At 52.6% G+C, this 10999-nt stretch overlaps 2 protein-coding genes across 2 annotated transcripts in view; both read left to right on the top strand.

Annotated features, from left to right (window-relative positions):
- Window positions 1-909, top strand: part of ETH_00019650 (zinc-finger-Ran binding domain-containing protein, putative) — a gene marked incomplete at both ends in the record, with an annotated part of 2355 nt that extends 1446 nt beyond the window's left edge. The window contains one exon of the mRNA XM_013375790.1: window positions 14-909. Within this exon, the coding sequence (XP_013231244.1) occupies window positions 14-909 (896 nt within the window). The remainder of the gene's footprint in view (window positions 1-13) is intronic.
- Window positions 910-8786: 7877 nt separating this feature from the next.
- ETH_00019645 (uncharacterized protein) overlaps window positions 8787-10999 on the top strand; it is a gene marked incomplete at both ends in the record, with an annotated part of 2361 nt that continues 148 nt past the window's right edge. The window contains 5 exons of the mRNA XM_013375789.1: window positions 8787-8928; window positions 9051-9179; window positions 9387-9718; window positions 10158-10266; window positions 10522-10562. Coding sequence (XP_013231243.1) covers window positions 8787-8928; window positions 9051-9179; window positions 9387-9718; window positions 10158-10266; window positions 10522-10562 — 753 coding nt within the window. The remainder of the gene's footprint in view (window positions 8929-9050; window positions 9180-9386; window positions 9719-10157; window positions 10267-10521; window positions 10563-10999) is intronic.

Here is a 10999-nt window from a genome sequence, read left to right as displayed (position 1 = left end):
GCTGCTGCTGCAGGTGTGGGCGGCCCGAACTTTGCTGCCCCCACGATGTTGGCGCATCCTGACGAGTTTCGAAACCCCTCATCGTTTTTGAAGATTTATGGCGACCCAATGTGCTGCCTGGAGCAGCAGGCGCAGCGGGGGGGGGGGGCCCCCTGGGGGCCCCCCGGGGAGGGGGGCGCAGCAGCAGCAGCAGCAGCAAACCCGGTGCGCGGGCGCAACGGCAACTGGCTCTGCAGAAGCTGCAGCAACGTCAACTTCCCCCGCCGCTTCCGCTGCAACAAGTGTGGGGCCCCACGGGGCCCCGAAGGAGACGCAATTGTTGCAGAGTATGCGAAGCAGGTGTACAGACACCACCTGAGTACATTCCGGCTGCTGGCGGAGAGCCGGGGTGGCGAGGCGCCGTTGAAGCGGCTGCGGGGCAAGAAGAAGCAGCAGCTGCAGCAGCAGCAGCAGCAGCAGCAGCAAAGGGCTGTCGCCGCTGCCGTCCTCGGCCTCGCCTCCCTCTCCCGCAGCAGCAGCAGCAGCAACCCCGCGCTCCCCGCCAGGCAGGTGAGGGCCCCCGTGCTGCCGGCCTCCTTGGCTTCCACGGTCTGCGGCCTCACGGGCAGCAGCAGCAGCAGGAACGGCCGCAGCAGCAGCAGCAGCAGCAGCAGCCCCTGCAACTCCCTCTCCCTCGGCGCCAGCGAGACCAGCCCCCTCAGCTCCAGCCCCTGCAGCAACAACGCAGCTCTGCAGCAGGCAGCGGGCGCTGCTGCTGCTGCTGCTGCTGCTGCTGCAGCGGACAGCCCCGTGGGCGCGGACGAAGCCGCTGCGCCGCCCGAGGCCGGCGGAGCGGCGGCAGCAGCAGCTGCTGCCGCTGCTGCTGCTGCCGAGTCCAAACTGCACTTTGCGTCCCACGCTATTCACTGAACTACAGCACAACTTGCTGCTGCGGCGCTGCAGCAGCAATGGCCGCACCGTTGCCGGCAGGTGTACAGACACCGCGTCCCGCTGCAGCGCAGCTCTCCCAGCTTCCCCTTCTTTCTAGCAGCAGCAGCAGCGGCGGTGGCAGCAGCAGCAGCAGCAATTACGGTTTGAAAACGCTGGTTCAAATATGTCCCTCGTCGTATTCTCGCAAGTGTACAATGTTTGTTCCTCTTGCGTTGCTGTTCGAGCTGCGGGAGCCCGCAGCAGCAGCAGCAGCAGCAGCAGCAACAGCAACTTTCAGGTGTCCATACACCGCAACTGGCGGCCGCGCACCGATTCTTTATTTGCGCCTCTTCCGGCAGCAGACGCAGCAGTTTGCTGCTGTTGAGAAGCAGGTCGACTGGTCCGTGTAGTCTCTGATTTGTACTGGATGGGTTGGAGTAGGCGCAGCAAGAGCAGCAGCAGCAGCAGCAGCTCCTCCCGCTGCTGCTGCTGCTGCCATTCGCCGTGGTGGATCTGCACAGCAGCAGCAGCAGCAGCAACAATTGACCCCTGCAGCGGCGCTGCTGCTGCTTTCGAAGGTGCCTATGCAAAGAAGGCCAGGTGGGGCCTACTGCGAGTCTCAGGGTGAGACCTTGCTGCAGCCGAAGCAGCAGCAGCAGCAGCAGCAGCAGCAGCGAACGTGCTGCTGCAGCTTGCTACATTGTATAGCACTAACAGCCCCAGCTCAGGAGGAGAGAGGGGGCAGCAACACAAGAGCTACGGCTGCGGGTGTCGCAGCCAATGTGTGTCGTCAGCAGCGTCTCGCCTGCAGCAGCAGCAGCAGTAGTAGCAGCAGCAGCGTGTGGCTGCTGCAGCAGCAGCAGCAGCAGCAGCGATGCCTCGCGTCGCTGCTGCTGCTGCTGCAAAGCTGCAGTAGGCTGTCAAGGTGACAGACGCAAATGCGAGAACCGAATAAAATTTTAATGCGGCACAAACACGTAGCAGCTGTACGTACACCTGGGCCCCGCTTCCCCAGAGCGCACTGCAGCAGCAGAAGCAGCAGCAGCAGCAGCAGCAAACGCGTCATGGAATAGGGCGGTAGATAGGAAGCGCTCGCCTCGAGGCTGTGCTGCCGCGAAAAGTGCTGCTGCTGCAGCCCAGCAGTATCTGCTCCCGGCAGCGGCAGCAGATTCGGATATATTGCTGCTGCAGTAGGCACCAAGCAAAGTGCGTAACACCGGCTATTCAGCAGCAGCAGCTGCTGCTGAATAGCACTGCAGCAGCAGCCACCTTTGCAGCAGCGGCAGCAGCTGCTCCTCCAAAGACGGCTGCCGCTGCAGTGAATAAGCTTCAGGAGATACTGGCCACTTACAATGTTGCTGCTGACGCGCAAGAAAGGCTCTTCGCGCCGCTGCTGCAACCTGCAGCAGCAGCACTAAGTGGAAGAAGCAACGGGCACTGTGGCTCAAGCCTTACAAGGCAATTGAGCTGAAGAACGGCCCCACAAATACTCATGCTGCATGTAGCTAGCTGCGGCAGCAGCTCCAGCAGCAGCTACAGCAGCTACGGCAGCAGCTGAAGAAGCAGCTGGCTAGCTGGGAAGGCTTCCCGAAGCATGCTGCTGGTTAGTTAGCTGCAGCGGCTAGCCGCAAATGACTGCAGCAGAGCAGCAGCAGCATAATGAAACGAAGTGGCGGATCCAAACAGCCCAGGAGGAACTTGAACAGGCTCATATAATAAAATGGCTTTTTTTCTCATTAATAAAACAGGGAATATTAATAAAGCACAAATATTCTTCATTTCGCAACTAAATGCAGACAAACTGCTGCAGAGAGGCGATTTGAGGCTGTGATGAACCAAGACAGCGTATTCTTGCTGTTGCTGCTGCTGCTGCCGCGGCTGCTGCTGCTGCTATAGGAGAGCAGCACGGAAACTTGAATGCGTCTCTGTCATATTAATTACAAATATTTAATCAATTTTACTTGGTTGCTGTTAGGTTAAGAATCAATCGACTAGCGCTGTGAGCTTCGCTGCTGAAGGTGACCTCCTGTCTTGGCGCTGCAGCTGCTGCTGCAGCTCCTGCTGCTGCTGCCACTAACGGGAGTTGCATTTTAAATGGCGAATAATTCACAATTCACCAGAAGACAAAAAGGGAAAGAGAGCAACTGGCGCTTCCGTGGAGGTGGTTCGCCACCGACCCTGGGGCCCCACCACGTCGCCGTTGCTGCTTTTCCTGCTGCTGCTGCTTCAGCTGCTGCTGCTGCTGCCTCAGCTGCAGCTGCTGCTGCATGCAGTCCTACGTCTTTGCCCGTTAATTTGCCCTATTAAAATAAGAACGCTCAGCAACTCTTCTCAAGGCAACAGCAGCAGCAGCCGCCTCGTGTGCGCAGGCGAAAGGACCACCGGCTACTCGCGCAGCGCCGCCGCTGCTGCTGCTGCTGCTGCTGCTGCTGCTGTGGCGGCGCTGAGGTAGCAGCAGCTCGGAGGCACTCTCCCGGAAATGCGTCCTGTGGGGCCCCTGGGCTCAGCACTGGCGCGCGGACTGGAGGCACCTGGGGTGTCCATACACCCTGCCTGAACAAGCCACAGCAGCAGCAGCGGCAGCAACAGCAGCAGCAGCAGCAACAGCAACAGCAGCTGACAGCAGGTCACGGGATGCGGCGCCGAGGCAGTGCTGCTCCCCAGCAGGGGGAGGCCTCTGAGCCTGTCTCGGTCAGCAGCAGCAGCAGGAGGCCAACAAATAGCAGCAGCAGCAGCAGCAGCAGCGGCAGCAGCAGCAGCAGCGGCAGCAGCAGCAGCAGCGGATACTGGCTGCCGTCATGGATGTGTCTGTGCATCTCCTATCTGCTGCTGCTGCTGCATGCATGCAGCAGCTACTTGCTGCTGCAGCGGGGGCCCCCCCACTTCGCCACGCTGCAGTTGGTGCTGCTGGCAGTCAACGGGGTGTACGTACTCGCATTCCGCTCTTTGGCCCTCCAGGTTTGCTGCTGCTGCTGCTGAATGTACTACTGCTGCTGAGTGTGCTGCTGCTGCTGCTGTTCCTGGTGAATGCGTTGCTGCTGCTGGTACTGGAGCTGTCTTGTTTCCCTTCTGCGCTGTTGCTGCTGCTGCTGCTGTTGAACATGGCGAGGCATCTCTGCTGCTGCTGCTGCTGTTAAACATGGCGAGACACCGCTGCTGCTGCTGCTGCTGCTGTTAAACACTCTGGGACATCCCCGCTGCTGCTGCTGCTGCTGTTGCTGCTGGAATGCGGGCAGGCGGACGGCTTGCTGGGGCCTCGTGTGGGGCTGCTGCCGCTGGAGCAGCAGCTGCAGCAGCTGCTGCTGCTGCAGCAGCTGCCAGCTTCAGTGCCCGTCAGTTTTGTTTTGTGGGGTGTCAGTTGGCTGGCCAAGGAGATCTGCAGCAAGAGCAGCAGCTTCAAGGTTAGCAGCACTTTTATTTTTGCTTCTTTTAAATTCTTTTCTGATTCTTTTTGATTCTTTTTTGATTCTTTTTAATTCCCTTTTGTTTCTTTTTTTCTCCTTTTTCATTTTGTTTCTTCTTTGCTCCTTTTTTGTTTCTTTTTCTCCCTTTTTTGGATCTTTTTTCTCCCTTTTTTGGCTCTTTTTTAGCTCTCTTTTTGCTCAGTTTGTCTTTTTCTGTCTCTTTTTCTTACCTTTTTTGTTCCTCCATTGTTGGATTTTTGTCTTCTCTTTCACCCACGTTTTTCCTCTTTGTCCTCATTTATTTTTTCTTTTTTGTCCCTTTTTTGATTATTTTTTGTTTTTTAAATTCTTCTTTGTCCTTTTGTTTCGCTTTTATCTCCCTTTTGTTTGTTTTTGTTTATTTTTTGTTCCTTTTAAACTCTTTTCAGTACCGTTTTATCTCCCCAGGTTTCTTTCATCGTTTTTATTCTTTTTCTTTTTTTCTTTTTATTTTCCTTTTCGATTCTTTTAATTTCTTTTTTTTTACTTTCTTTTTAGTTGCTTTTTAATTTCCTTTTTGTATCACTTTCGTCTACATTTGCAGCTTCTTTCCATGTTTTTAAATTAACTAATTAATTAAATTCTTTAATCAATTAAACTCTTGAACTACTTGAATTGTTTTAAAATTTTGACTAATTAAATAATTAATTAAATTGCTTGATTAATTAAATTGCTTTTGTGCTGCAGCTGAGCCAAGTGGCGTGGCTGGGCTGCTGCTGCAGCTGCTGCAACTTGCTGCTGTCGCTGCTGCTGCCGCCCAGCAGCAGCAAAGCTTTGTGGCAGTCAGCGGCACTTTTGCTGCAGTTCTTTCTTTATCTTTCTTTTCGATATTTTGCAAAAGAGTTTCTCGCTTTCCAGTGGTCCGGCAAACTTTTCTTTTTACAAATTTGTTTTTAATTCAAAAAGTCCTTTTTATTATTCCATTTATTATTTTTACAAATCCTTTGTGAAATATATTTTTAAATATGTTTTTGTAAAAGTCCTTTATGAAATATATTTCTAATTTGTTCATTTTTTAATTTCAAAAAAGTCCTTTGTATAATTCCATTTTATTACTATCAAGTATCTTTTTAATAATTACATTTTTTTATTTTGTAAAAGTCCTTTATGAAATATCTTTTTTAATAATTTCATTTTATCTTTTTATTCAGTCCTTTATGAAAAGTATTTCTAATTTATTCCATTTTATACTTTTGAAGAAATTCGTATGAAATATATTTCTATTTTTATCATTTTTCTAATTTCAAAAAAACCTTTTTATGGTTCCATTTTATTGTTTTTAAAAATTCTTTTTACAAAATATCTTTTAGATAATTCCATTTTATTATTTTTATAAGTCATTTATGAAATATATTTATTCCGTTTTATACTTTCAAAACAATAATATGGAATTCTTCAGAAAGATATTTTATAAAAAAGAGTTTCTAAATGTCTTTTTATAGACTGTCCGTCAAGTGAAGTTCATTTTATTTGCCAAATAAAATTCATTTTATAATAAATTATTTATAATCCATTTTTATAATAAAAGACTATTAGTAGAGTGCATTTTAAAAATGTTGCTGTAATATTTTATAAGCAATATATTTTTAATTAAAGACATTTTATAAATAATCAATGATTAATTAAAGACATTTTATAAACAGTATGTGATTTAATAGAAAACATCAATAACATATTTTTCATCAAAGGCATTTTGTTTGCGAAATGTTATCAGACATTATAAATAGTATATTATTTGATATATAAATTGGGAACAGCTTATTAAATATTTTAAAATATAATAAAGCACATGAAGAAATACAAAAAACTAATAAGAAATGAATATAATCGGAGTAGATAATGCATGAAATATACTTCCTGTTTTGTTTTTTCATATATTAAGGATGTAGTAATGATAATGTATGGGGTTTAAGCTTTAGGGTTTAGGGTTTAGGGTTTAGGGTTTAGGGTTCGTGTGCTGCGTGAAGGGATGTCTTGCTGCTGGAGGCGGGTTTCATTTGCTGCTTCGGTCCCCCCGCATTGTCTCTGGGCTGCCCATTCGCTGCTGCTGCAGTGCTGCTGCTGCTGCGGCTGCTGCTGTTCAAGTTGCTGTTCTGCTCTGCTGCATCCAAATGCAGTGCGTTTCCTTTGTTTCTTTTTTGCTACCTGTTTTATTTATCTCATTTATTCTAGCATTTTATTTGTTTTTATTTGTTTTATCTTCTGTTATGTTCTTTTTTCTTTCTTTTGATCTCTTTTCTCTGCATGTTTTTGCATTTATCCCTCTACTTTTCGCTTTCACATTTATTTCTATATTTGTGTCTCTTTTATTTTCATTTCTCTTTTGCTGCACTCGAAAGCTCTGCAGCTTCGTTCCTCGCGATCAATTTGGCATTAAAGTTGCCCTATCTGCTGCTGTTGCTGCTGCTGCTGTACTGCGGCTGCAGCAGCAGCAGCCCCGCACTGGAGGGACCTGACGGCTCTTTCCTTTCACTACTGGACGCAGCCGCTCCCCTGCCCAGGTTCTTGTAAGCAGCAGCAGCAGCAGCAGCGGCAGCAGCAGCAGCAGCAGCAGCAGGGGGAACACAGCAGCAACAGCAGCAGCAGGCACGGCAACGGAAGTTGCTGCTGCAGCAGCCTATTTGTTTCAAGTGCTGCGAGGGTTTAGCGGCCCGAGTCTAGTGTCTGGGAGTGACATGTAGTGTTTAGGGTTTAGGGTTTAGGGTTCAACTTTTGGGGTTTTCTTGCAGGGTTCTTCTACTGGTCGAAGGGCAAAAAGCTTCAATCAGCTGTCGTCCTCTTTATTGAGGTTAGCTTTTGGCCTTTGCGTCTCCGTAGGGTTTAGGGTTTAGGGTTTAGGGTTTAGGGTTTGGGGTTAATCTGCTGCTGCTGCTTGTCTCTTGCTGCTGCTGCGATTCCGTTTCATGCTGGGGTGCTGGCTGTCCTCTGCTGCTACTGCTACATCTGCTGCTGCTGCGCTGCTGCTGCCGCTGCAGGGCGTAATGTCCTGCTGCATCTTTGCCACTCCCCCGCTGCGCGTTGCAGCTGCTGTCGCCATCTTTGGTAGGGCCATTCAGAGCGACCTTGCTGCTGCTGCGGGTGCTGCTGCTGTTGCTGCTGCTGCTGCTCCTGCGTTGCCGCTCCTGCACTGCTGCTGCTGCTCCTTCACTGCTGCTGCTCCTCCTTCACTGTTGCTGCTGCTTCTGCACTGATGCTGCTGCTCCTGCGCTGCTGCTCCTGCACTGCTGCTTCTGCACTGCTGCTGCTTCTGACTCTGCACTGCTGCTGCTGCTTCTGCACTGCTGCTGCTGCTGCTGCTGCTGCTGAGGCGTGTGGGGTTTGTGCTGCGGAAGCACTCAGGGCTGGCTTTGTCAGTGCTTTTGAGCGGCAATTTGGGATTTTTGCCGCACATGACTGCTGCTCTTTGTTTGGCGCTTCTGGACGACAGACTGCTGGGCGTTGCTGCGCCTCTCGCGCCCTCCAGGGTGAGCCTGCTGCTGCTGCTGCTGCTGCTACTGCTGCTGCTGCTGTTCGTGCTGCGGCTGCGGCGCCGCTGTTATCTTTGCTGCTGCTGCTGCGGCTGCTGGTATTTTTGGCAGCCGAAATATAAGAGAAGCAAGCAGTGGCTGTGCGGGTTCGTTCGCTGCTGCTCTCGCTGCTGCTGCTGCCTCTGCTGCTATTTTGGTGCTGCTGCTTGATGCCCTTGCTGTTGCTGGAGTTACCCGCTCCTCTCCTGTTCGTGTGTCTTAACGTTTGTTACCGTAAATTGATATTATTATTTTCATTGTTCTGCTTTGGTAATTTCTAATTTATATTTTCATTTGTCCCATTTTGCTGCTGCTGCTGCCTCCAGACTTTCCTAGAGCGCTGCGCCCTCATGTCCGGCCGGGTCATCCTCGGCACCATTGTGGGGGCCTACGTCCTGGTCAGGAGCAGCAGCAGCAGCGGCAGCAGCGGCAGCAGCGGCAGAACCAGCAGCAGTGGCAGCAGCAGCAGCAGCAGCAACGGCAGCAGCAGCAGCAGCAGTTGAGGTGCGTGTGTGTCAGTTTTTGGCTGTTGGTGTATGCAGCTCTACACCGCAGGGTCTCTGAACCACCTCTGCAAGTGAGCATAGTGCTGCTGCTGCTGTTGCTGTTGCTGCCGCTGCCGCTGCTTGTGCTGCTGCTAGTGGGAGCTGCAGGCGCTGCTGCTGCAGCTGCTGCTCCTAACAGGTGCCGCCGTGGCTGCCGTCGGCTCCCGTTGCTGGCGGCCGATGCAGCTGCCGGCTGTGTACATGGCATATTGCTGTAGCAGATTTCGCTGCTACTGCTGCTGCTGCTCTCTGCCCAGATGAGGGCCTGTTCCTGCACCTGGAGCTGCTGCTGCTACTGCTGCTGCTGCTGCTGCTGCTGTGGCAGGATTTGGATGCGGCCGGGGGTGTCTGCGCCCGCTTGGGTTCTGGCACTTTGTAAGGAAATGTCTCTTCTCTGTATCTGCAACGGCTACGGTGAGAAGCAGCAAACGCAGCAAGAGCAGCAAGAGCAGCAACAGCAGCAACAGCAGCAACAGCAGCAAACGCAGCAAAAAGAAAAAGAAAAAACGGGCTTGCATGCGGGCTGTTGCTGGGCTGTACGGGCAGCTCTCTCGGGTGTACGTACAGCGGTTGGCTGCAGTCTACTTGACCGTTCCAAGCTGCAGTTGCCAGTCCGCTCTGCTGCTGCTGCTGCTGCTGCTGCGCAGGCCTGTTCGCCGTGGTGACCACTGGTCGCCTGGAGCTGGTCCTTGAAGAGCTGCACCAGACAACGGAGGAAAAACCCGTTTGGCTCGAAGTGTCGCTGCCGTATAAGCCAGGCACGCAGCAGCAAGCCTGTCTTCTGCTGTTGCTGCTCCGGCTCCTGTTGCTGCTGCTGCTGAAGCCGTTGTGTTGCCGCTATTATTCTTCTTGCGGCTGCATTTTGCCGTGCCACTGCTCTTGTGACTGTTGCATCTGCTGCAGCTGCCGTTACTGCTGGTCCCACTGCTGCTATTGATGCTGCTGCCATTCCTGCTGCTGCTGCTGCTGCTGCTGCGTTTCAGGCGATGTGAACAGCCCGCCGCCGTGGCTGCTTTCCGGCCATTTCCCCCGCCTGGACTGGCGGCTGTGGTTTGTGCCGCTGCGGCTGAAGGCCGCGCTGAAGGGGGTGGTTGCTGGGAAGCCGCTGCTGCAGCAGCAGCAACTGCAGCAGCAGCAGCAGCAGCAGGCCCCGCTGCAGGCCTCCGCCGCTGCTGCGGAGGGCTGCTTCCAAACCAGGGGCCCCCCTCTTTCCCCTGAGGGGCCCCTGCAGCTGTACCCTTCTTTCTGGCAGCCTTTAATTCAGCAAATCAGCGCCAGAGAGCCCGCAGTGCTGCAGCTGCTGGGGCCCCAGGGGGTGAGCTGCCCAGCAGCAGCTTCAGCCAGCTAGCTATGTAGCTAGCTAGCTGACCACTTAGCTAGCTAGCTAGCTAGCCAGCTAGCTAGACAGACAGCTGGCCAGCTAGCTTGTCAGACAGCTAGCCAGACAGCTGGCGAGAAGGCTGGCCAGCTAGGTTGCAAGCTAGCTAGCCAGCTAGCTAGCCACCTAGCTAACGGGGCACCTAGGTAGCTAGCTTGCTACCTAGCTGCCCAGTTAGCCAGCGAGCTATCTGGCTGGGAGGGTAGCTAGACAGCTAGCTAGCCAGCTAGCTAGCTGGGCAGCTAGCTAGCCAGCTAGCTAGCCAGCTAGCTAGCTGGACAGCTAGCTGGGCAGCTAGCTAGCCAGCTAGCTAACTGGGCAGCTAGCTAGGGAGCTAGCTAGCTAGCTGCGGGGGTCTCGCTGTCGGTGTTTGCAGGAGGCGCTGAAACAGCTGCCGCCGCCGATGGCAATTCGAGTTTCGCTTTATGACTACAGAATGGCCCCGCCCGAGGGTTATCCCCCTTATGCTGCTTTCTTTCCCGAGGGTGAGTGCTGCTGCTGCTGCTGCCCGGCTAGCTGCGCCGCAGCAGCTAGCTAGCTAGCCGGCTGGCTAGCTCAGCCACAGCAGCTGGATAGCTTGCTAGCTGAGCCACAGCAGCGAGCTAGCTGGCTTGCTAACTGTCCAGTTAGATTTATAGCTGAGCCATGGCAGCTAGCTAGCTAGCTAGCTAGCTGGCTAGCTGCTCAGCTAGCTGGGGCAGTGTTGCAGTCCGGCGCCTCTTTTCTGGGTGTTTGATCAGGATGGAACCACCTCACGCCTCAGGAAATTCTCAAGCTGGAAGTAAGCCTGCCCCAGCTAGCTAGCTCAGTGGCTAGCCAGCCAGCTAGCTAGCCACGTAGCTACGTATCTATATAGCTAGCTAGCTATCTGGCTAGCTAGATAAGTATCTAGCTAGGTCAGTGGCTAGCTAGCGGACTAGGTAGGTAGGTAGGTAGGTAGCTAGCTAGCTAGCTACCTACCTGCATGGCTAGCTAGCTAGTCAGCTAGCTAGCTAGCTAGCTACCTACGAGGTCAGCTCGCGTCCCCCAACTCTCAAACAGCAAAGCCTGCCAGCTAGCCATGGCTAGCTGGGGCGTCTCTAGAGCGGAGCAGTTAAGCTTGCCAGCTAGCCATGGCTAGCTGGGCTGTGGAGGGCCCCAAGGCAGGTGGCCTTTACGGCATAGACGTTCGCTGTGGCGGCGAAAGCCCTAGGGTTTAGGGTTTAGGGTTTAGGGTTT

Source organism: Eimeria tenella, genomic scaffold, assembly GCF_000499545.2.
Source record: "Eimeria tenella Houghton genomic scaffold, Eth_scaff3, whole genome shotgun sequence".
In the NCBI taxonomy this organism is placed as follows: Eukaryota; Apicomplexa; class Conoidasida; order Eucoccidiorida; family Eimeriidae; genus Eimeria; species Eimeria tenella.
The sequence above is the reverse complement of the archived record's forward strand: the minus strand, read 5'-3'. Positions and strand labels throughout refer to the sequence as shown.